A 23,925-nucleotide genomic window follows, 5' to 3' on the forward strand; every position below is an offset into this window, starting at 1 on the left:
CGGGTAACACCCTCTGTTGTCTTCCTACTAACACAGCATCCTTTACATGCTGTGCAACGTGTAGCAGAAATTGCAAGTGCAGAGAGGCCCGAGCAGCGCAGGCTGTGGCAGAGGCACAGTCAGTAAGGGCTCTGAGCCTGTGTGCATGGCTCGATGCTTTTATAGCATCTAAAGACAGGGTAGAGGAAAATCTTTGCTCTTGTTTCATCTTCCACTGTGGAACAGTCACTCTGCAGCAGAGCTCTCTGGGTGGCACTGCAGGAGAGAAAACTGGCTGGGAGGGGGCAAAATAAACCTTCCTCTGCTTCCTCCTCACGAGGAGTCAGTTTAGGATAGTCCTTATGGCTGGTGTTTCTTTTCAGGTTTTGGGTTGAGGTTCTATTTTTTTCTTTTTTTCTGACCTGCACGGGCTTTTAGGCAAAACTTGATTTGCTATTTGTCTTTGAGCAGAAGGGCCATATCCCAAGAAGACATGAAGCTTCATGTAAGAACATGCCACCACATAGCTCCATATTGCTGGAGTCTCTAAGGGCTTGCACATCCTTCTCTAAGGTCCCACTGCTTTCTCCCAAGCCCCCCAATTCCCTCAATGAGGGGCAAGCTATGGACTCCTGCTGCCTTACCCTGAAGAGTTGAAACTGGAGGAGTTCATTGCAGCTTTGGAATTGCTCTGGGCTGTGCCGGGGCTGCTGGCATGGAGTGCACTGCCAGGGGACGAGGGCCTGCTGGAATTCCCTGGGGAACACGATGATGTTACTGCGTAGCAGAGAAAGCAGAATAAGACTAGGATCTCCTTTTCCTACTAAGGACAGCCCAAACACTTCCACCATATCTCGTACCCATCCTGTTGTTCATTCAATTCACTGCCTGCCCTGCAGCAGCAAAGCGGAACCTGTGCCCCAGCCACAGAGAAGGTGGGGGTCTCCAGGACCTCCAGGACTTCCCAGTGTTTAGTTTCTATCACTGCGAATCAAGCTTCTCAAAGGAGATCTGACAATGTTCTGCTGAAGAAATGTTGTAACCAACCCCTAGGCACTCCTCTTGTTGTGCCTGGCTCCCAAACCTAAACATCACAGGAGCATTTGCCAACAATTACCCTGGGAATGTTATCATGCTCAGGAAGCTTTCCATGTTTTGGTTCCAGCCAAGAGAGAGCCTCAACTGTTCTTATCCCTTGTACACTAGTTACATGGGGATACTTTCCCTGACCAAACCCAAGGGTCTTATTGAGTGTCCTGCAAATATGACCTAGAAACCAAGTAGTCAGAGAGCAAGAGCAGAGAAAGGAGGGAAGGAATGGTGAGTGAGACAGGTTTCTCAAGGCTTACCAGTCCCAGGTATGGTGCTGTGCACTGGATTGACGGAGAGAGGCCCCAAGGACCCTGAGGTAGAGACCTAGAGAGAAACAGAGGCAAACCATAAGCAGTAAGCACTATGAGCATATGGGTCACAAAATGCCACTCCTTTCACATTCACTTTAAAGTGTGCTGGCTCACAGGCAGACTTCTTATCTACATCTGAGGCTCCCATAGATACTTGTAGTCATTTTGTAGTGTAGAAGCACCATTCCCACATCCAGGGCCATGGAGAGAAACCAGAATGAGTATTTCACAGGCCTCACTTCTCTACATAGGTCTAAACTTACAGATCAGCTATGGAAAAGCCTGAAATTATCCAACAGAAGCCAAAAATTCTGGAATCCCCAAGATCCAATTGGTAGGAGCTGTTGCCCTTTGGATGTATCAGACTGGATATTCTCAGTCTGAAACTTCCCAGCTCACTCTGGTCTTGGGCACAAAGAATCCCTTTTCCTTTAGAGACTTCTTAATGAGTGAGAACTCTCAGGTGACAATTAGTAATTTGGTGGCTGCAATCAAAGCAAGCCTGGGGCATTTGTTGTCCAGCCGTGATACTTTAACTACAGGCAGCACATTGTTCAGGATGACTGATGAGCAAAGACATCATTTGTACAACACATCCACAGGAAAATTATTCACCAAAGCTGCTGCTTTAAAAATCCATGGCTTGCAAACGGCATTTGTGCTGTGACTGTAAAGCAAACGTGTTGTGCAACAAGTGACCCAACTTCTTGTGATGTTTCCCTGCCTTCTGATGAATAATTCCAAACCCCAGAGGATTTCAAGACAATATATTGCTTGTGTATATGTATTCTCCTTCTTATTCACTTGTGCTCCAGCACTAACACCACTACAAGGAGGTTACTGCTACTTTTGTACAGAGAAACAACTAAACCGCTATTAACTAACAGAAACATAATAGTAGTTTGTTATCTACAGGAGCCATTGGCAGCTGGACAGGCTTTCACCAACTTTCACAACAGTTTCTTGAAATTATGTGCCAAAATGTGACTGTACACCACAAGAGAAGGACAATTAGCACTAACAAAGTGTGTTCTACATTTCTGTAAACCAACAAACTGATATAAATGGTCACCATTAGGCTTCAGAGTTCACAACTTAAATTGACATGAGTGGATGTAATTCTCATTCCATGCAATGCCGATTCCTCCCTCCCCATCAGCTTTGCAAAGCTCTTATTCATCAATCTTAGCGTGAAAAATGTTGGGACAGCAACCCTATTTGGCTAAATTATCCTACAATTAAACTGGCTTTCTAGGAAACTTGTACTTTCTTTCTGTTGCTTTCATTAACAGAATAAAAATAAATGTTCTGTAAATGTAAGCATGAGATTCTATTCAAGTTGGGATATGGTGTATATGCCCAGCTGCCTCTCTGCACGCTTCTGCATGCAAGCGACTCAGGGATGAGGGCGCACAAGGAAATATCCAGTTTCCTTTTCGAACAAACCCTGCTGCGTTTCCCCCCAAGCCCCCTGTGAACGCATGTAGAACTCCTCAATCCAAAGCCTCTCACCAGTCTGGAGTTGTAGATAGGTGATTTGATGGGGGATGGCATTGGGCAGCTGATCCGTTTTTCCTTCTGGCGCCGGTTGCAGAACCAGACCCGAACCACCTCCTTTTCCATGGAGAGCTGCTCTGCTATCAAGGATATCTCCTCTGAACTGGGCTTGGGGTTCTGCTAAGAAAAGGCAGAGGTTAAAGCAAGCCCCCTTGCTGGAAAGGCAAGAGTGGGGCTGACTGGAAACGGAAATGGGAAAAATTTTCTTCTAAGACAAAGGGTATATATTTGGTTGAGAGATTACCTTCTCTGAACCATAAAGTACCTGTGATCCAACATCAAGTCTCATGGAATCAGCAGGGGATGAATCACAGTACCTGGTCCTGTTATTGCATAAAGCACCATGCTCTTTGATCTTAACAGCACCCTAAATCATTGCTTGGGGGGAACCTAATGACTTGTGGTCTTCTTATCACTACAGAGGACAGAACTTCGAGGTACTGTTTCTACGCCTACCTACAGCACAGCAGAAAAGCCATTTCTTCCTTTCTCCCTCCATCCCTCATTTATAAATAGACATAATAGCATCTATCCTCCTTTCCAGCTCATTTCTTTTCTGGCGCATTTGACTGCGTTTAGCTCCATGGGATTTGAACTAAGCTGGAGACTTAAGGGTCAACAATAACTAGCAGGGAGATGCTAGGACACTTTTCCCATTATAAAGAATGGCTCGTACTAGTTAAAAAATGAGGCGCCCATAATGATCTTACAATGACTGTCTTTTGTTCTCATTAACAGCCTTAGGAGGAAATTTTGATATGATCGGATATGAAGGAGAAACCAAGAAAAAATGAGGGCTGGTCAAAATCAGTGTTGATGAAATATTTTCAGTGCCCACTTTGGTCCTGATTTAAAGCTCTGTTTGCACTCTGTAGTGATTTTTCTTGAAAATCTTAATGCTTAAAAAGCATAAGTCTCCAAATCTGAAGTGATTCAGCAGCAATACCTGGAGTTCTGTGGTCTCGCAGCAATACCTGGAGTTCTGTGGTCTCACAAGACCTGCTTAATGGGACATGAGTTTCTGTGCTGCACCGTGACGACGCACACCTGCAACTCACAAAGAGAAGAGGTGGGTGCAGGAGATCAACTTAGATTTGGGCACTGCTCAGTGGACAGTTACAGGGAGGTGATGGAATCATAACTCCTTTAAAACAACATTGACCAAGGAGATAATTTGATTTCATTAGGTTTGACACTTCCCCGTTAACCCCTTCAAGCATTTTCTAATCTGCTATCAAAACCAACAAAAAAGAGAGATCTTTTGATCTCTCTCTTTTTTTCTGAGGATTCAGTGCTACAATGCTTAAGCAAATGTCAAACTCGGAGAGGGTTTACAACACATAAAAGATTTTCCCCTCACATCTTGAAATCTCTTCTCCAGCGTGGAGCGAATGTTAGTCTCAATGCTGGTTCGCTTCTTTCTTTTCCGTCCAAACATCTCATTCACTGAGGGGTAGGAATTGGGAGTGCTCATGGAAGAGTCCAAAGGAGCAGATTCTGGGGAAAGAGGGAGGGGAAGAGAGATATTCGAATTATTTTAATTCCCAGGTCTTTGTTGGGAACTATGGTACATCTTAAACTAAGTAGAACATTCCCACATAATGGATCTTTCCTCTGATTATGATTAAAATTGCTTCAACAGTCCCAAAGCCGTCAATGACCTTGTCCAAATCACCAAAGAAATGAGTGCTAAAATCCTAATCAACACACTATTTTTCCTCTTTTCCAGCTTGATTTCTAGCTTGCTCTGATGGGGACCACACATTTTCCCATGATTTAATTTCCCACCATTAAAGATGCTGACTTACACTGCTGGAATCAGACCCCCCGTAGCTGAGACACCTCCTGACATACATTGGTCAAACACACCACTCCTGAAGGGCAGGTGAAGCATAGCACCCCTCCTACAGAGGTTTGCAGTCAGCAGAGGACATCAGCCCAGTCCTGCTGCTACTGGGGATTCCACTGGCAGGGATACCTTCCTTTTCTAATTGCTGCTCATGGGCTGATCTCTGAGCACTTTAGGAGTCCCTTCCTAATCTTCCCTGGACTGAATGGACCAGCCCAGTGACTTGCCCCAGGCCACGCCACAGAGCAAGAGGCAATGCAGGAAGGGATTGCACCAGACTTGGCATGGGAATCTCATGTTGAAAGTGACTTGGCGCTGGTGAGGCCGCATCTCAAATCCTGGGTTCAGTTTGGGGCCCCTCAGTACAGGAAAGACATTGAGGGACTGGAGAGCATCCAGAGGATAATGGAGCTGGGGAAGGGGCTGGAGCACAGGGGTTCTGGGAGCAGCTGAGGGACCTGGAGTTGTTTAGCCTGGAGAAAAGGAGGCTGAGAGGAGACCTCATCACTCTGCAGCTCCTGAAAGGAGGTTGTGGTGATGTTGGTGTTGGTTTCTTCTCCAAAGTACCAAGGGATGGGACAAGAGGGAATGGCCTCAGGTTGCACCAGGGGAGGTTTAGATTGGATAGCAGGAAAAAATTCTTTACTGACAAGAGTGGCGAAGCACTGGCAGACGCTGCCCAGGGCAGTGGTAGAGTCCTCATCCCTGAAGGGGTTAAAAAACCTGTGTAGATGTGCCATTTTGAGACATGGTTTAGTAGGCACGGTAGTGTTTGGATTGTACGAGTTTAGAGGTCTTTTCTGACTTTAATGATTCTACAATTCTATTACCAGAGTGCAAGGAGAGATACGGTTTGATATTTAGACCACTATGCAACTTGCTGTGTGATCCACTGAGGAAAGCAGTCTTTTACCAGCCCAGCCACAGATCTGAGAGGTCTTCAGCTCTGATTTCCTGGCTTTTATTGGAAGTTTCTGCCCAAGACTTGTGCTATTTCTACATGTTGTGTCACTCACCTGCATCACTCAGCCACTTCTCCAGCAGGGGTTTGAGCTTGCACATATTCTTAAAGCTCAAGTTGAGTGCTTCAAAGCGGGAAATGGTGGTCTGGCTGAAATCATTGCCATAGAGCTTCCCCATGGCCAGTCCAACGTCACCCTGCCAGAGAAGATCCAAATCACAACATGGGCTCAGAAGAAAACCCTCACAGCTTCTTGCTGTCAGACCACCTCCCACGATGCTTCCAGAGTAGGTGCAGCCTGGTTTCCATGACCTGCCTTCCAGAGAAAGCGGATTCTCTTCCGACAGAAGTCTACCCCACATCCCTGAGCCTTTGTTTATTGAAGAAAGTGCAGATAATGATTGGTTGGCTTAAGCTCTAAGCACCTTTATCCAGTGGAAGGTGTCCCTGCCCACGGTCAGGAGGTGTGAGCTGGATGATCTTTAAGGTTCCTTCCAACCCAAACCATTCGTTGATTCTGTGATAGTGAGATCATGGTAATGAGGTATTAGGAAGGGTTTTTCTTTTCATGTGTTTGGATAGGGATGCTCCAAAGAAAGCCAAACTACATCTAATCCAGGCCTTCCTCCATCAACAACCCTGCAACAAATTCCCCGTCTGACGTGTCCTCGTCACAAGTGAGACCCCCCCTTCCGATTGACAAGGCTGCTCACCTGTGTGAAACCCAGTTTGATTCGCCTTTGTTTGAAAGTCTTAGCAAACTTTTCCAGCTCCTCCAGGTCACTAGGTTCCTCAGATGCTCCTGATGGAGTTAGGTGCTTTGCCACTTGCAAATGCTGGGGTACATCCAGGTGGGGTTCAACAGATGATCCAGGGAGTCCAGAACGACCCACTGCCTGTTAAAGCAGAAAAAGATGCATAGGGTCACAACAATAGAACAATATTGGAGCTGTTGGAGCAGGTCCAGAGAAGGACACAAAAATTACCAGAGGGCTGGAGCACCTCCCATATGAGGACAGGCTGAGAGTTGGGGTTGTTCAGCCTGAAGAAGAGAAGGCTGTAGGGAGATCTTAGAGTAGCTTCCAGTGCTGAAAGGGGCTCCAGGAAAGCTGGAGACAGACTTTCTAGCAAGGCCTGTTGTGACAGGTCAAAGAATGGTTTTAAACTAAAGGAGAGGAGATTTAGACTGGGTATGAGGAAGATATTTTTTACAATGGAGGTGGTGAAACACTGGCCCATGTTGCTCAGAGAAGTTGTGGTGGCCCTGTCCCTGGAAACATTCAAGGCCAGGCTGGATGGGGCTTGGAGCAACCTGATGCAGTGGGAGGTGTCCCTGCTCCTGCAGGGGGTGTGTGTGGACTGGATGACCTGTGAAGGTGCCTTCAAACCTCAACTGTTCTGTGATTCTATGACAAGCACACCATCTTCTCCTCCTTTTTCCCTAAGGAAGCAGTGATTTTTGTGGATGGGTGCTTCTCAGGGTGGGACTGTGCTGAAGCAAGTTACCTGTGATGCCAGGCTGGGTCCCGGTTGGGAGAGGAGAAGGCTGCCCTGTTGCTGAGGGAAGGAGAGGATGTTTGGCTGCAAAGCTGGGGAGAGAGAGAGAGATACATCCGATTAGTCCAGCTCCTTCCCCATCACCCAGGCAGCTGAACATCCCTCTGCCCAGGAAAGGCTCACGAAGCTCCAGGTAGAAAACATGTTCAAAACATGAGGATTTTGACCATTACGTATGTGTGTGGCTCTAAGTTGGATTATGAGAAAGAAAAGGTTCTTTTCATGGCTTTTTAGCCTGAAAGGGATTATTGCATTAATGACATCAGTAAAATATCTTGCCCACCAATCCCTGCCCATAGCCCATTAACCTAAGGCTGAACCAAAGCATAAACTTTTTACAGAGACTGCTAAATTTGATCTTAGATGCCAAGAAGCAGACAATTTACTGCATCCTTAGCGGTGATCTCTCCCAATGTTTAATCATTGTAGCCGTTAAAAAATTTCCAATAGAAGCTTTTCTGACTCCAACTTTCAGTCACTCGATCTTGTTAAAAAAACCCTGATCCTACCATTAATCTCATGAGCCTCCATGCTCCACTTTCTACTACACATTTCATTTTGAAATGACATCTTTGAGCCATCTGACCCTTTCTTTTCTACCCTACTGTATTTCAAATAAATTGAATTTCTTTTGGAATATATAAGCTGGCACAAAATGATGAAAGGAAAATAAGAAGAGAAATCTATAAAACTAACAAAAACTAGTATTTATGGGGACCGTGGAATTGTTTAGCTGACAAACTGCCAAGTACAAGCCTATATCTCTTACAAGGAAGGTCCTAAAGGATTAAGTAGTGGCCAAAGCAGTGTGGTTCCTTAGAAATTTAGGTAGGTTCTTCAAGTCTATTGTAGGTGAAGCCTATAGAATTCAGTAAGGATTTATAACCTTTCTTGAAACAGTCAATATATTCTATTGGTTGTAACCGACAATCGTAGGGGAAACTATAGAGATTTATGGACTCCTGCTAAAAAATAAAGGAAAAAAAGATCATCTCCAGAATCAATCACTCCCCCCTCTTTCTCTTTCTGTCTTTCCTTTTTTAATTTAGATCTGAATGTGCAGGATCCCATCTATTTATTTAGACTGGTGTTTCAATAAGCCTTCTCTCATGCTGGAACAGTTTTGAATTTCAAATGCAGGCTGGTAATGAGGTGCACATTTTGAACAGTGAAGGTAATTAATCACTGGAATGGTTTGCCTAGGGACATGGTGGATGCTCTGTCATTTGGAGTCTTTAAAATCATGATTGAACACCTTTGCAAAAGCTCAAATGAAAATTATGGACTGGATTCAGGAATCACCAGTTTGACAGCTGATGAGATCGAGGACAGGTTTTCATAAGATGAAGGCTTCAGAAACAATATTTTGCCTGACAGTGTTCCCAGCATCTCCCTGTCTGCTTGTTTCCACCTTTATAGCATAGAGCTCTCACCCCTTATTGAAGTGGGCCAACATTCACTGTGTGAAGAGCTGCAAAATTAATCCAATTAGGGCATAATGAATCAGATTTAGGAACTTCTCTGACTTAAAAACAGCTTTAAAATACTAAAATCAACCCAAAACACATATCCTCTTGGAAAGGTTAAGCCCACAGCCATGTCCCTTTGGCCATTAAATCCATGGACCAATGTATCCAACAGTCAAAACTCGGGAAGCTTTGAGGGTGTTCCCATGTGGCCCAAGGGACTTCAGGAATATCCATCCATCTCTTCAGTATGAAGAACACTCTGCCTGTATCTGTATCAAAGAACTAATTCCACAAAATCCATCTGCACCTTCACGTTCACTCCCCAGTGGCTGTGCCTGCACACAGCAAAGGATCATTAAAACTTGGCAATCTCTTCAAATGAAAGTGCTCTGGCACAAAAAGCCAGCAACTGGCTGGACTATCAGCCTTTATCAAGTCTGGAACCAAAAAGGGTCATGGCCAAACAAGTGGCCATCTGTTGGAGGGGTTATAGCTGCCAAGGGAAGTCATTTAACAGTAGAAACTTCATCTCTACTAAAGCAAGCAAGTGTTTCCTATTATACATTAATAAAAGCAGACAGTAAGCAATAGATTATCCTGACCCTGGCATTTCAAACAAGCTAAATTCTAGACTGTTGTTAAATATACATCAAGTAGTTTCTTTTTACATCACTCAGCATCATTTGGCAGAGGAAAGAGCTTATGTTTACTGTCGATGAGAAGTAGGTTTCCCATTTGCCTACAATGTAAGAGTTTTCTTTAGGAGCATCTGTACCACTGCATTCCAGTTGCAGAGACGTTAAGGATTTAATTCTGAATTTTCATTCATATGGAGGGACCTCTGTGCTGGATTAAATCAAGAAGTCCCTCTGCATCTCTCAGGTTATGGATCAAAGCCTATGTTTGTCTGTCCATAAGCAACATAAAAGTTCACCAGTAGCATCCCTGCATCCCCATCGTTGGAGAAATACCATCAAAACCATCAGCAGTAAAACCAGAACCGCAGGGATGTCCTCAAGCACCGAGTTCACTCCTTTCAATCCCTTTGTGGGGCTGACTGCACTCTGTTTCAGAAGTAGTTAGACCTCCTGTCCTCTCCTACCCCATGGCTTGGAGTGAGATTTGGGAAGAACACTGGCAACTCCAGGCCTCTCAGCTCTCATCCTTGGGGTGCTCCTGGCTAGGTTAGATCCGTTTGTTCTAGTGCCAGCGTTGTCCTTCCACAAGAGCAGCCCAGCTCCTTCCCTGGATTTACTCTCCCTCTAAGGTACTTAAAGAGAGATCAACTCAACCTCTCGCCAGTTTTCTGGGAGAAATGAAGAGCGCAAACCCAGTGAGGCTGGGAGCCCAGCCAGGATGCAACTGGTCCCCAGGGTGCAGGCTCCTTGCTCTTCTGCTGAAAGCCAACCAGTTACTGTCCTGAATTCGAGGTGGGATCCCTTCCAGGTCTGCAAAGACTGTCCCCAAGGTGGCACTCTTGATGCACACAAGCCAGAGGTGCCAGGAGCATCTCCAGAACCTGCCCCTTCCCAGAGCAGCCCCACGAATGAGGGATCATCCATCCCAGGTGTGAGAACCAGCACAGGGGGAAAATACAGCTAGTAACATAGCAGGGGAACAAAAAAGTCACAGACCAGATTAAAAGCAACAGTCATGAGAAGGGGGGCTTTTCCTAGATGTGTATCTGCTTATAATCATACCCCTTCCAGCTTTTATTGCTCTTACCTTGTTGCCCAGCCTGAGACTGAGACAGAAGAAACTGGGGAACCGACTGCATGTGACCAGGAAGCAACACGAGCTGCTGCAGGGTGTGAAGAGAGCTCATATCCTACGGGAAAAGGCAAAAAGCAAAAGGGACAACAAAACTCAGAGCTGTCTGCACTTCACACAGCATCACCTCTCCTGTAAAGCTTCCCTGCTCTTTTATATTGTCCTTGAACCTTCATTTGATTGCCAACACATAGTATTTGTGTAATTTTTGCACTGGAGAGCTACTGACCCAAAGGTACTCCAGGGTCTGAAGTTTTGAGCTGAGTATGAGGAATTCTGTGTACACAGACATCCACACAGAGAGCTGTCTACCATTATCTGAAGAAGTCTGTTCTTCAAAATGACATTTTTGAGGCACTGGCAATCAAAATCTGGTTGTGAAACCTCTTTGATTTTGGTTTCTTCCAGATAACATGTTTTCAGAGAGCAAATTCAAAATTACATAGGAAAGTGCACCTGGGTGTCTTGTCTCCTAAATGCTGAGAACTTGCTTTCCACAGAAGGCTGATTTCCCAGCCAGCCGTGTACTGAGATGGGGAAGAAATGATGCCCAATAGTGCCTAATTCTCTGCATCAATGGCAAACGCATTGCGATGGACACAGCGACCAGATCTGAAAGCATTTCCCTATGATTTGACATGTAGCTGCCAGGAATTTACATCCTGCACTGGGCAGAGCAGGAAATAGGTACTGAGAGATGAGGATTACATCCTAGCCCTCTGTCACATTACTTGGGTTCTAGCCTTTCGTTCTTTGCTGGGACAAGTGTTCGCATTTACTTGGGATAGACACACAAAAAGCCCCAATAAGACTGGCTGTCCTTAGAGGTACATGTTTAGGGTGCTCATTACTCAATAAGATGAGCTCTTTGACCTTCTTCAGAACTGTTTTGAAGCCTTGGGGAAATGGAACAGTCCCTGATTTGTGTAAGGGATCTGAATACCCTGCAAAAGAATGAGGGAAGAGATTACTGAGCAGCTGTGTGTCCTTCTGGCATCTGACTCCCACTTAGAATCTAACAAGACTTAAGTGCTAAACTCCGATTTTTTCACCTTAGGGGGGAAAAAATTCCCATTGAGGAAATTGTTTCTTCTTTGATGTAAATCAGTTGGAGCCAATGTATTCAAGGATGGTTATACTAGTTCAGATCAAGAGTTAATCTAGCCTAGTATCGTATTTCTAACAGTGGCATTAACCAGACGGACATGAAGGAGGAAGACTAGGGCAAGTTTATCTAATACTTTCCCTTGCTATTATCTCAGCCTCCAATTATTTTCAGCTCAAGGGATTTCCTAAGCACAGTGTGGTTTGCCTGCTTAGTAAACACTCCAAGAAAATCCCTTCCACTTATGTGTCCAGTTTGCCTTTGAACCCATGTAAAACCTTCTGCTAAAAGGAAGAGGCTGAGGAGGAAGCTGACTTTTGCCAACACAGATTCACTTTCTCAGTTTAGTGCCCATCATGGCAAGTCTCCTTCTGGCATTGTCCAAAAGAATGCTTAATTTGATAGGTGTCTCAATCTCAGCCTCCTCTCCAGAGCTTCACTAAGCAGTGCCATTTCAGACTTCTAGATCCCTGAAGCAGCAAAGTCACTTACCCCCGTGATTTGGCTTCCAGGCATCATTGATGACCCCTGCACAAGGTGACCTGACCGAGGGGGGATTGTAGACTGCAAGGAGTCGCTGAGGTCTTCAGTTTTAATCTGAAAAAAAGCAAAGTAATTGTAACATCAGAGAGCAGAGACAGGGGATGCAGGAGGTCAGGGACAGCTAGGAGCCTGAGAGGCTGGAAGAGATCGGGAAGGGTCTCCTTTCAGAGAAAAATGAGAGGTCAGGACATGCTCCTTCCATCTCTGGCTTTGCAGAAAGGCATGGTCCTTCCTCAATTCTGCTATTGCGTTTATAACATAGACATGGTTTTCCTGCTCTGCCAAGCCAAAGAGAGGCTCGCAGTTTGCTCAGTTAACACAAGTTAATTAAAACACTTTAGGAAGTAACCAAGTTCCAGTGACTTAGCAGGGTTTAAAGCATCCAAGTGCTTTCCTCAGACAAAACACTGAGGCATTTTGTGGAGTTATAAGGAAGACACGAAGCAATTCTTCTTTATAGATCATGACTCACAACTCAATGGTGGGGTTGGCTGCAAATGGCCTCTCATTTTGTTCTGCAGGCAGCAGAGACTGGTACAAGGGGATGGGAAAGGAAAGGTCATGAAGTAAAAGACCTCAAAAAGCAGTGTAATCTTGGAGGCTTGAAAATGCAGCCTCCCAGGCATCAAGCATATTTGCTCAGCTTCTACCAGAAAGCAAGAAGAAATTCTGCTGGTCAGGCAAGGAAAAATCTGCTTCCTTAGCTAGAATGAGTGGTGGAAAAAGAACTGGAAAGCTCCACAGGTGTCAGCTCTTTGTCCAGTGCTCATTTTGACCTACTTGAATGTTAAGATTACTGTCTTTTTTTTTAAAAAAATATGTTTTCTGAGACCACATTCTTAAGAGAAGAATTTACCCAGCAACCTGAACTGAATCCTTGCATCTGGTTTATTCCATAGCATCCATGGTAAGTCCTAACATTGCCGGTACATTTTAAAAGAGCAAATAAAAACCTGTTACATCACTTTGTACCAGCTGAAATCCTTTGGTGGGACAGGAGAGAGGAGAACCAGGTTAGGGAGATTGTAGAAGTGCTTAGGTTAACTTCTGAAAGTTGTCTGAGGAATGTCTATATGCAGATGCCACGCACAGGACACAGAAAAGTCATACAGGGCTCTTTTAACACATTTTCTCTAAGAAAAGATCCAGGCAACCAATTTCCAAACTTAAGCTCAAAGTTTTCCTAAGTGTGCAAGTGCGAGGCACAAGGCTTAACAGATTAGTTCCACTCCTCATCCAAGCCTTTCCATTGGAAGAAGAAGCTTCAGTTTCCGCAAAATGGAAAAACCACGAAGACACCAGAAAGGACTGTTCTTGAAAACCCTGTCCGTGCATCGCAGATTCACTCTTACTACTAGGGCTGAACCTCACCATCTCCCATCAAATTACTCCTGAGCCAAATGTCCCCCAAGCACCCAGAGTTGCCTTAGCTGGGGTTTTGCAGTGCTGATGCAGACTTTAGGTCGTACAACCTCCTACCACCAGAGGGGGACAAGAAATTCGTCTTTAAAAAACAGTGGCCCAAGTCAATATTTTCGGTTGAGGGAGGTTTTATTTCCATTCTATCAAAGCAAACAGGTACACAAATCTCTGCAGCAGCAAAGGAGAAGACACGATCAGGAAAGGCTCACAGCTGCAGGGAGCCAGCACTGTAACAATAACCTCTACATTTTGGAAGGTGCTACACAGAGGGAAGAAAGTTACAACATCTCCTTTCATTCCAATGATAGCTCTGGACAGTGCCGAAACTAGTTTTGCAATCATACCAGCTCCTTGCAACAAGAGTTATACGTGCTATGAATTCCAGTTCTTTCCTACCTTTCAGGTTGGCATGATCATCCCTCTTAGCCTGGCGAAAGGAATCGGATGGAGAGATCTTCTTGATCACTACCAACGTAGATAGTGTCTAAGTCACTAAGCGTTAGATAAAAGCCTCAGGAGAATACACCATTACCCCTGAGCCATCTGCTCATTGCAGGCAAATGGTTTTACACACGCTTTTCTTTCTGAGGGTGCGTTAAAAACAAGCCATCCGAGCCACAATGAAAAAAATAAATTAAAAAAAGAAATAAATTACCCCTGCTTGCCATTCATATGTGTCTGCCTCACACAATCCAAAGCTGATCAGTCCCAAAAAGTAAAGTTATCCACGTCTTAAAGAACAAGGCGCTCCATCCAGCCCAAGGTATGATCCCAATAGGAGTGGAGTGTTGAAGAAGCACGAGCCATTTCCAAACTGAAATCAATTTTTACAGCTGCCAAGTGGGATGATTTGGAAGCATTCCAGGGTGAAAGGGGTGTGTAGCTGCATCCCAGCATCGCACAATATGAGAACAGGAGGTGGGTTTGGCAAAGGACCGGTTCCCGATTTAAAAACAACAACATCTCCCGCTGCTCCTTCCCCCATCCCTGGAATTCTCTGGCTCCCTCCTGCATAGTGGGTGGGAACTTGGGTGCTCCTGAGAAATCCTTCTCCCCTGCACCTATTTTCATTGGGTTTAGGTTCAAATTCACCTCTCTCTCCTCTTCCTCTCCCAACAGGCCTGCAGCTGGCTAATTGTTCATTAGCAGGAGTTCGGGTTATATCCAAAACTCTGGAGATGGTTTATGCAAATCCTGCACCTTCATTTTTTTCCCTGGCTAAATCAGCAGTTATTACCAACCATATATTAAAAAAAATCAAACCCCAAAACACCACACACATTGTGGGCGAGGCCACTCAATATCATGAGATTCCCTTAAAATAATGTAAATTTCAAATTAATAAAACAAGGGGAGGAGTTGCTTTCTCCTTTCCCAGTGCATTTGATCCATATTTGCAGGCTTTTCCTACAAATATGATAAAAGTTTTCTTTGACGAACCGAAAAAGTTTGAAATCATCACAGAATCACTTCAACGTAGATATTTGAGAACTCTGCAAAACGCTGCAAGTGACCAACACTGCTGTAGTTAAATCCAGGACCAGATCCCACTGTGTTTCCTCAGGACCTTGGTTTTCCATGAGGATCAGGAAAAATGGGGAATGGGGAACAAGAAGTTGTTGAGGGCAAATCTAATTTTCTCCCCATTGACTTCAACTTAGGGAAATAACACTATCAAAGGAAAAAAACGAGCTCGTAAAACAGCAGGACAGCATAATACACGACAAACACCTCCTGCTCACTGGCACTCTGAATCTATAAGCACCTTCTTCCCCTTGGGCTTGAGTAGAATCTCCAGGCAGGGCTGGGAGCAGCTCCGAGTTCCTCCTCATTCCTCCTGAGGAGCAATGGCAGGTGGTAGCACCCATATGTAGAGCTACCTAGAGCTCCTCCGGAATAGGAAAGCAATCACACTTGCCAATCTCAAGTGGATGTTTTCACAGCCTTAAAATAGGGTCAGGTGCCCCTGGGCAATCAAAGTGAAAAACATAGGAAGGGTGACTGGGTGGAAGGAGTCCTTTCCTTAAGTTGGCTAGCACATCTGCTGGGCCTGGCCAAGGATGGATTGTTTCTTACCTGTCTCTGGCCAAAAAACAAAAACAAAAAGCAAAACAAACTAAGAAACATATTGAGGGTGATGGAAAATGATCAAAGCTCCGCAGCTTGCTTGCGTAACTGATTTGTGGAAGGTGTTTCATAAACATTTCATAAGAAGGAGAATTATGAAGAAAACATCTCCCAACCTGCCTGCAATTACTGCACAAACTCTTCCTTACCAGTAGGAAGAAGGGGAGGGAAAAAAAGTACATCTGTTTTGTAACTGATCTGTGAACTTTTGGCAAACATTCGGCTCATGAAAACATCCTGCAGACATACTGAAGCTGTAAAAAGCCAGCATTACATGAGGAAGTTGGAAAGATTCACCTTAGCAGCTCTAATTTCACCTTGTAGAAGGCCATACCCTTCCGACAGCCAGATCAATCCACATTTGATTCGATAGACTGATGTTTGGATCCATTGGTTGGGTGGGATTGCAGCCCTAGTATATGCCCAGCTTAGGGTCACTGCTCACTGGTGGTCTGGATTGGTCATCATCTTCTTCTTTTAAACAGCAAAGCAGGCAGCCTGAACACAGCCCCAAGACACCTCCTTTAGATGAGAGCTTCTGATGCAATGTAAGTACCACTTCATCATCCTCTTCACAAAGGTGGGACCCACCAACTGATTCAGCACCCAGAGCCTCGCTTTCCCCAAATCTAGATAAGATGCCGGTACCCGGCCTGAGCAAGGCCGTTAAAGCTATGTCAGCCTTCTCCAGTACCAGTTACTAGGCAGGCACTGCTGTCATTATTGTAAGATAGAAGACAATTGTATTTATTTTGTAGTTTCTATTTAGACGGTAACCTCTTTGAAACAGATATTTATCTGTCTTCATATCTGGCTTATCTCATAGTCAGCAACTCACAAGTGTTTAGGAGTTTGACTTACCCATATTCCTCCCTCCCTCACCCCACTGCAGAGAGATGAGGCTGCTCCACTGGCGAGAGGAAGGTCAGGTGCATACAGACTTAAGAGCACCTGGAAAGGAATGGCACGGTTCTTCCAGGCTGAATCCGTCCCAAAGCACTATTCACTACAATAGAGTTGTCTGACACTGCCGCAAAGTAATTAGCCTGAAGTCAAGGGAGGGAGTTTTATAGTAGAAACAGGTATCAAAACCAGATCCAAGGCTATTGCAGTTAATGAAACGTTCCCACCTTCCAATGGCATAAGTGTATTTCTCTGTGAATTACCTGCACACGTGGGCACCATAAAATAAAAAACACACTAATAATAAATTATAGCAATAATAATAATGGGCTCGCAATTACTATTTCCACATGTACTATCCTGCACATATGGCAAGGCTTAGCAGGCACACAGGAAGAAAGCAGAAAAGCCTTAAACTGAGGTGACGATATTCACTCTATAACACTTGATATCCTTTCACACTGAAGGGTGGGATTTTTCAAGAAGCTGTCAGCATGACAAAAGAGGAGTTAATCCCACGCTGAATGCCTAACAGACTACATCCTAAACCTCAGCAATGACAGCACGCTGAAAAATTAAACTGTAATCCCTAACCTCAACACACCTGCATCACAGCTATACAAGGCCTTTGAGTTTATTAATTGACCTGATATGCTTTATCCTCTGAGCTTCAGCTCAGGGTGTTAATAGTTGTGCCTCAGCTGTAGTAGAAGTGTGGGTGGGAAATCAAGCCTTTAATAGTAACCATTTCCACAAAAGAAAACAAACAGAGCCACACTCAGATTTACATTCATGGGCTTTCTGATACAGCATTTCCCTAGCATTTTTGCTTTTAAACAGAGGACAGGAAAAAGGAAGATGCCATAGAATCACAGAACGGTTACCCCTTTTCTCGGTGCTGGAGAATAAACCTCAAAATGATCATGTGTAGCACAGGAGGCTTCCAAACTAGGCACTGGGCAAGGGAGTGGAGAAGCAGAGGTGGGAAGAGTACCTGCCCTGAATGGCCATGCTCATATCGGTGTGTCCAGATGAAGGGCTGCTCTCCACAGCAGAGAGTGCCTCTGCATGAGCCTCAGGAGCACAGAAGCTTCCTAGTGCTTTCAGAAGGTGATCTTTGTGCAGGGAGCACTGAACTGTCAAAAAGATACTGAAAAGCCATTACAGCATCTCTACTCTTCCTACTGGTATGCCGGCATGTGGTGCCTTCTCTGCCAAGGCCTGTGGACATGCCAAATCACAAGTATTTTTTAAAAAGATGAGGAGAATTTGTTATTGTCTTGATCAGAATGGTGAGAACCTCCAAATGAAACATGGAAACCAACTTCAACACCACCTAGGCTGTGATTTCTCTCATGTGTCCGTTCCAGAGCTCTCCACCCCAGCCATCCTCAGCCCTTCTGCCCCAAGCTTCTCATGCGTTGCAGCACTGGTACCTGCACCTCTCTCAATTTCACTTGCCCAACTTCCAAAGCTCTCCAAAGCTACACCTCTGCCTACACTTTGTGCTTATCTTCTCTGCTCCCACCCTGGGCTGCATCCCTGCCCCTTTCCTTATCAATCTGATTTCACACACACCAGGCTTCATGGCTTCTCCCATGCCCTTTTGCATGCTCACACAGGTTCCCTGGAGCCTAATCGTATTCCCATTGAAGTCAGCAGTTGAAGTTGCCTTATTGGGCTTTTCTTGGGCCAAAACCAAGTCCTTAACTGTTCTCCAAATTCCCTGCATGAAAAGAATAAATCCCCTTTCCATGGATTTCTTGTCTAGGGGGAGCAGACTGTGATTATTCTGCATCCTTTGTGCCCTCTGTCTGCCAACCAGTCACAAACCATCATAACACCTTGGCACTGCCTCCCTGCTGTACCATGCGACGTCCCCCAGATCAGTCATCCACGAGGAGGGCAGAGCAGCATCCACCTCAGCGAACTCTGGTGCAGGTAGCCCTCAACGGCAAGGCACTTTCCACCACATCCCACATTTGAAAGGAATCGACTTGGAATCAGGCGGTTCCCGTGACTGGGGCTGGCTCCATCCCAGCTCCGCAGGTTTCTCTGATTGGTTAACAGTAGTTTTGGCACCAGTTGCCACGCCCCAGGGAACTGGGGCACAAGCAGAACAGCTAGAGGGATTGCATTAAATACACACAAGTAATATAATTAAAAGAGAAAGGGAGAGTGAGAAAAGATCAACTTCACTGGAGAGAAGCACATCATTCTTCATTTTGGGTGGAGGGAACAAAGTCTGGTGATTGAGGGGAAGAGGGAGCTCAGTGCCAACTCTCTGCTCCCAACTCAGTGGCTCTGGGCAACTTCTATGTGTCAGAAAAACAGGGCAAGAGGATTTCTTGCCAGCATAAACCCAACATTTGACTCCTAAGGGGCTGAGCAGCCCCAGTTCAGCCCACTGATTTCACATGGAGTGGTAGCAGATCAGCACCTCCGGGGAGACAGAGAGTGCAACTGTGATGTCAACCTTTCAAAATTAGAGGCTTTGCTTAAAACCCCATCGCCTTCACCTTTTTGTACTATGACTTGCCCTTGTGCAAAATGGGTGCAGGGCCCCACCCTTGCTGGGTGGTGCAGGCTTTTGATTGAATTCTTGGAGCTCACCAGATGAAAGGCCTTCAAGAATCCGGAGTCCTCTCCTTATTACCGATGAGCCATTCTCTAATAGGCAGAAGAGTCATATCCATGCACAGTAGTTCATGCAACTCGCTGCTTAAAAAGGGCAACCTCAATAGTGGTTTTGACAGTGACAACCATGCTTTGAGCTTAGTTTCTATTGTGGAAACAATTGTCATGTCCCTTTAGACAGATTCATGAAAGCAGGGATGGATTCCTGCAAGCCTAAAAGTTATTTCCCAAAGGATTCCCAGTTGGAGCAGGGAATTTGTATGAAGGGAAGACCTATCTGTCTCTCCATCATCGCTAAGGCAGCTTTGAAACTGCTGTCCAATTTATATTGCCAGGAAGCATAGGAAACACCTTAAAAATATAGGTTGTTCTTTAGGGACCTGGAGAAGGAAAGCAAGAGTTCCAGAACAGGCTGCAGCTGGATCTTAAGGAACAGAGCTGGCTGGACTGTATCTGAAGCAGTGCTGGGCTGTTGTCAACCGTTGTTGGCCCAGAAAACAAATTCAGTGGTTTCAGTCCACCTTCTGAGAGCAAATTAATAAAGACCAGATCCTTCCTCCATCCCCCTTTCCCTCATAAGCTTCCCCAGAGACTTGCTGCCCTGTTTGGAAGCTCATTCCCAGCAATCTCAACTGAGGGGCTCTGCAAGGAGCCAGAACAAAGCTAGCTTGAAGAAGAGGTTTCTCTACTTATCTATTCTAAGCAAAACAGTGCCATATATAGAAACAGAGGACTTTCCCTGCAGCCAGGGCTTTCTCTGATGCTTTCCCAAAGGGCTGCATGACAATGAAGAACCAGAACACATACAAATATATGCAATCAGCCTGTCACTAGGACAGAGCAAGGAAACTTCAAAAGGGAAAGGCCAAGGTAGTGTTCAGCTTAGATCCAATGTCAGTCAAGGTAGATACAGACAGCCAGGCTCATTTCCAGTTAGGGAAGACTGAAGAGATGAAAAGCAGATGCAAGATTTAGGCTGATACCCTGGGGTAATGCAGAGAAGAGAGAATGAAATCTGAATTGATCCCCAGAGGTGAGAAGGAAGCAGGATGTGAACCTTCTCTTGAGAGGAGGGCAAAACAGAACTGGGATGGAAATCTGGAGAGCAGACTGAAACCCGAACTACCCAGAGGGAAAAGCCAAGCAGGAACACAAATGACATATAGGGAACATATGAGATTAGGGGGAGGTGGGAAAACAAAGTGGAATGAAAAACTATGAGAGAGATCCCTGGGGGGAGGGAAGCCCTGATTGAGCAAAATTAAATCTGCAGGGAGTTTTGCATCTCAGATATTAATAACAAACTACTTAGCAAGTTAGGCCCTTCTTTCCACCTTCAAAAGGATGGAGGGGAGGAAGAACTTGTCTGTGGTTGAGCACAAGACTATGAATCAGAGTCTGTATCCCAGCTCTGATGGGGAACAGGCCCCTGGATCACAATACACCTCAATGTCCACAGGCAACTGTCCTATAAAGCATACCCTGATTTCAACTGCAATCATGGTGCTCAGCAATCTCTGGGAAAACCTAGGTTGTCAGTTTGAGTCTGCCTCATCTGTAAAGCAGGTTTAAACACCTCCCCTACCTTCCAGAGGCATTGGGATGCTAAATTCATTAGTGAAGTACCTTCAGACCTGTGGGTGTAAAGTACCAAACAAGGTCAGAGTGTTATTAATGGCACTGAAAAAGAGCCACCAGTAGTTTTATATCTCAGACATAGCTTGCCTGCTTTAATGTCTCATATCCTGTGTCTGCAAGATGCGAGATGTGAAGACCTACGACAACTCACTCGATTACCTGAAAACAACGGTTGAAAACCCCACATAAACCTGAAAAACTTTAATTCCCTTAGAAAATTACTCTGTCCAATATGAACAGGACAGGGAGATGAGTTAGATAAGGAGGTCCCGAGGGAGGGGAACCCCTTTGGCACCTCTTGCAGAGAGTGGGCAGGAACAGACAGGATCCTTCATTTGGTTTTGGAAAGGAATTTTTCAGCTGATGCAGTCCCTCACCACTCTCTTTTGTGATATTGTAGCAGACTCACTCAATTGGCCAAAATAAAGTTTATTCAGGTGCTGCTGAGTGTGAATTTTAAGCAGCTCAAATGTTTAGTGCTGACTGACCACTTGAAGAGATGGGTTTTTAAACGCGTCCCTTATAGCCATGAGCAACATGTACAACCTGATGTACAACTATAAGCATTGAGCTAACATGTGTATGAAATACAAAGCCACTTCCACTGTACATCGTATTTCCTTATTTTGTTCTGTAAGATTCCCTTTGTGTTCGGAAGATCTCTCCTGCTCCAGCAATACATCTCCAAGCTACCTCCTTTTCCCAAGTAAATCCAACCCAAGATTCTATTTCTAGGAGGCCTATTGGAAAGAGATGTATCCTTATTACATCCCTTGATTGGTGTTAAACAAAGAAAATAAGGTCATAGTGGTAAAGAACCTACAGGGCTAAGCTGGGCTTAGTCCTGGGCAGTTCAAGCACCATAGATCTTGCTTGTCTGGCTTAAATATTATAAAATCACATGGAAGGATCACCTTTACTTGATACGAATATCAAACCTGTCATTATTATTAAAAAAATGTCAGGACATCTGCAAGGGTTAGCCTTTTGCTGGAATGAAACTGCATGACCTAATGGGATACAGAGCACATGCAGATCCTCCTAAGCCTTTCAAGCACTGGGAACACACAACCCTTCAGCTTTATTCCAAAAGGGACCTTCTCTCCTAGTGCTGGAGTGCAGCGTAGCGCTTGAGAGCATGAAGGGACTTGGAGAAGATGTCTCATTCCCTCTTCTGGGCAGAGGGGAGATCTGAGCCTTCTGTACTCCCTGGCATTCAGACTGCAATGCTGCAAGAACCAGCAGATGATATGGTCCTACCTATCACCCTTCCAGTACTGAAAAGAGCTACAGAAAAGCTGAGGAGGGGCTCTTGATTGAAGAGTGTAGGGATAGGACATGGTTTAGGATAGGATAGGACAGGGGAATTGTTTTCAGCTGCAGGAGGGGAAACTGAGATGAGATCTTATGAAGAAATGCTTTCCTGTGAGGGTGGGGAGGCCCTGGCCCAGGCTGCCCAGAGCAGTGGTGGCTGCCCCATCCCTGGAGGGGTTCAAGGCCAAGTTGGATGGGGCTTGGAGCCCCTGATCCAGTGGGAGGTGTCCCTGCTCATGGCAGGAGGTGGAACTTGATGAGTTTTAAGGTCCCTTCCAACCCGAACCACTCTATGATCACTTCCCTGACGGAAAATAAATCAGTAATTCAGCATCTGTGCGTTTTCCTTCTCCAGCTGCAGATCAATGCACAGCACTGTGTGCTGGACTGCAACACTCCCACCATGCACACAAGCCCTATCATCTCCCAAAACAATCAGCCTTAGCTTGGTGTGTGTATTTCAGGAGGCAATATTATCTCAAGGATTAAGTTTCCCAAAACCATCAGCCCTAGCTTAATGTGTGTATTCCAGAAGGCAATATTATCTCAGGGATTAACTCCAGACAGCGGGTGAACAACTTGGCTCTCCAGAACAGCTCTCTTCAGAGCCAGCTACTAAAACAAACAATGCGGTATCTCCTTGAAGGCCGAATGCTGTGTATACCAGGGGGAAAATAAACAAGACCTGGTTAGACCACAGCAGCATCATTACAGCAAGGGAAAGTTCTGGTTTCATTGCTTTCAGTCAGATCTTCCCCTGGTCCCATTTGCCCTTTCATGGCAAGGCTCTGAAGCCACATCTGCCAAGGTACTCAGTTCTGTCCCTGACATGTTCTGGACATGATCCCAAACCGTCCCGAATCAGATGTCCCTATCCAGGTTGCCAGCATTGATGGTGAAAGTTTATTACTGTCTGTTTGCGTTTCCCTTGATATAAACAGGAAACAAACAGCATTAGGCTCACTAAATAAAAAGCCAAACCAGATAGGCAAGGCAGAAGATGCCTCTTTTGCCGTACACACCCTTCTCCCTCTCATTCACTTACTAATTACTGTTGCATCCAAGTGGGAGGAGAGTGCAAAGAGGGGAGGGGGGGAAAGAAGTGTTTGCCAAATAGGTTGAGGGATCAGAAGGCAGCTTTCTCATAAAGTGCAGGGCTGACCCACAAACTGCAAGAAAACCTCAAACTCCACAGGAGTTTCCCTCCTCCCGTTTGCAGTGCTAGAGCAGCCCTGGCAGGGAATTGGTAGGAAAGTAAGGGGTCTAACCGGGTCACTCCACCCTTTTCTTCCTGCCTGGAGCATAATATGGGAGGGAAAGAGACCTGAAATGTAGGCCATTTACAAAGAGTGGGGGAGAGGCTTAAAGATGTGAGATTTATGATCTTCAAAGTGATTAGCGCCCAGCACTCCAAATAAAGTCAAAGAGAGCTCAGCGGCTCTTGCATTTGGATTGGAGTTGGGTTTCAAACCGTACTTCTCTGGCTTTGGTTTGAAAACTTGAATTGCAAGGTAAGAAAAAAAAAAAAAGCCACCCCAAACTAACCGCAAATCCTAAATGAAAATTAAAATACCCACCAACCTCCACCTCTGATGAAAAGAGCTCAGCACTTGATTTTACATGAAAACACTTTGATATTTCCATATCGCTCTTCTTCCTTTTTCTCGTCATTTGAAATCTATTTGCTGAAT

The 23,925-nt window shown here is 45.1% G+C and overlaps 1 protein-coding gene across 1 annotated transcript in view; it reads right to left on the minus strand.

The window, feature by feature from the left end:
• Positions 1-23,925, minus strand: part of POU2F3 (POU class 2 homeobox 3) — a 45,770-nt gene that overhangs the window by 2,038 nt on the left and 19,807 nt on the right. The window contains exons 5-13 of the mRNA XM_069876288.1: positions 12,143-12,247; positions 10,501-10,603; positions 7,256-7,338; positions 6,463-6,645; positions 5,805-5,946; positions 4,300-4,436; positions 2,895-3,056; positions 1,329-1,395; positions 624-756 (exon numbers count right to left, since the gene is read on the minus strand). Of these exons, the coding sequence (XP_069732389.1) occupies positions 624-756; positions 1,329-1,395; positions 2,895-3,056; positions 4,300-4,436; positions 5,805-5,946; positions 6,463-6,645; positions 7,256-7,338; positions 10,501-10,603; positions 12,143-12,247 (1,115 nt within the window). The remainder of the gene's footprint in view (positions 1-623; positions 757-1,328; positions 1,396-2,894; positions 3,057-4,299; positions 4,437-5,804; positions 5,947-6,462; positions 6,646-7,255; positions 7,339-10,500; positions 10,604-12,142; positions 12,248-23,925) is intronic.

This window comes from Phaenicophaeus curvirostris, chromosome 25, assembly GCF_032191515.1.
Source record: "Phaenicophaeus curvirostris isolate KB17595 chromosome 25, BPBGC_Pcur_1.0, whole genome shotgun sequence".
NCBI lineage: Eukaryota > Metazoa > Chordata > Aves > Cuculiformes > Cuculidae > Phaenicophaeus > Phaenicophaeus curvirostris.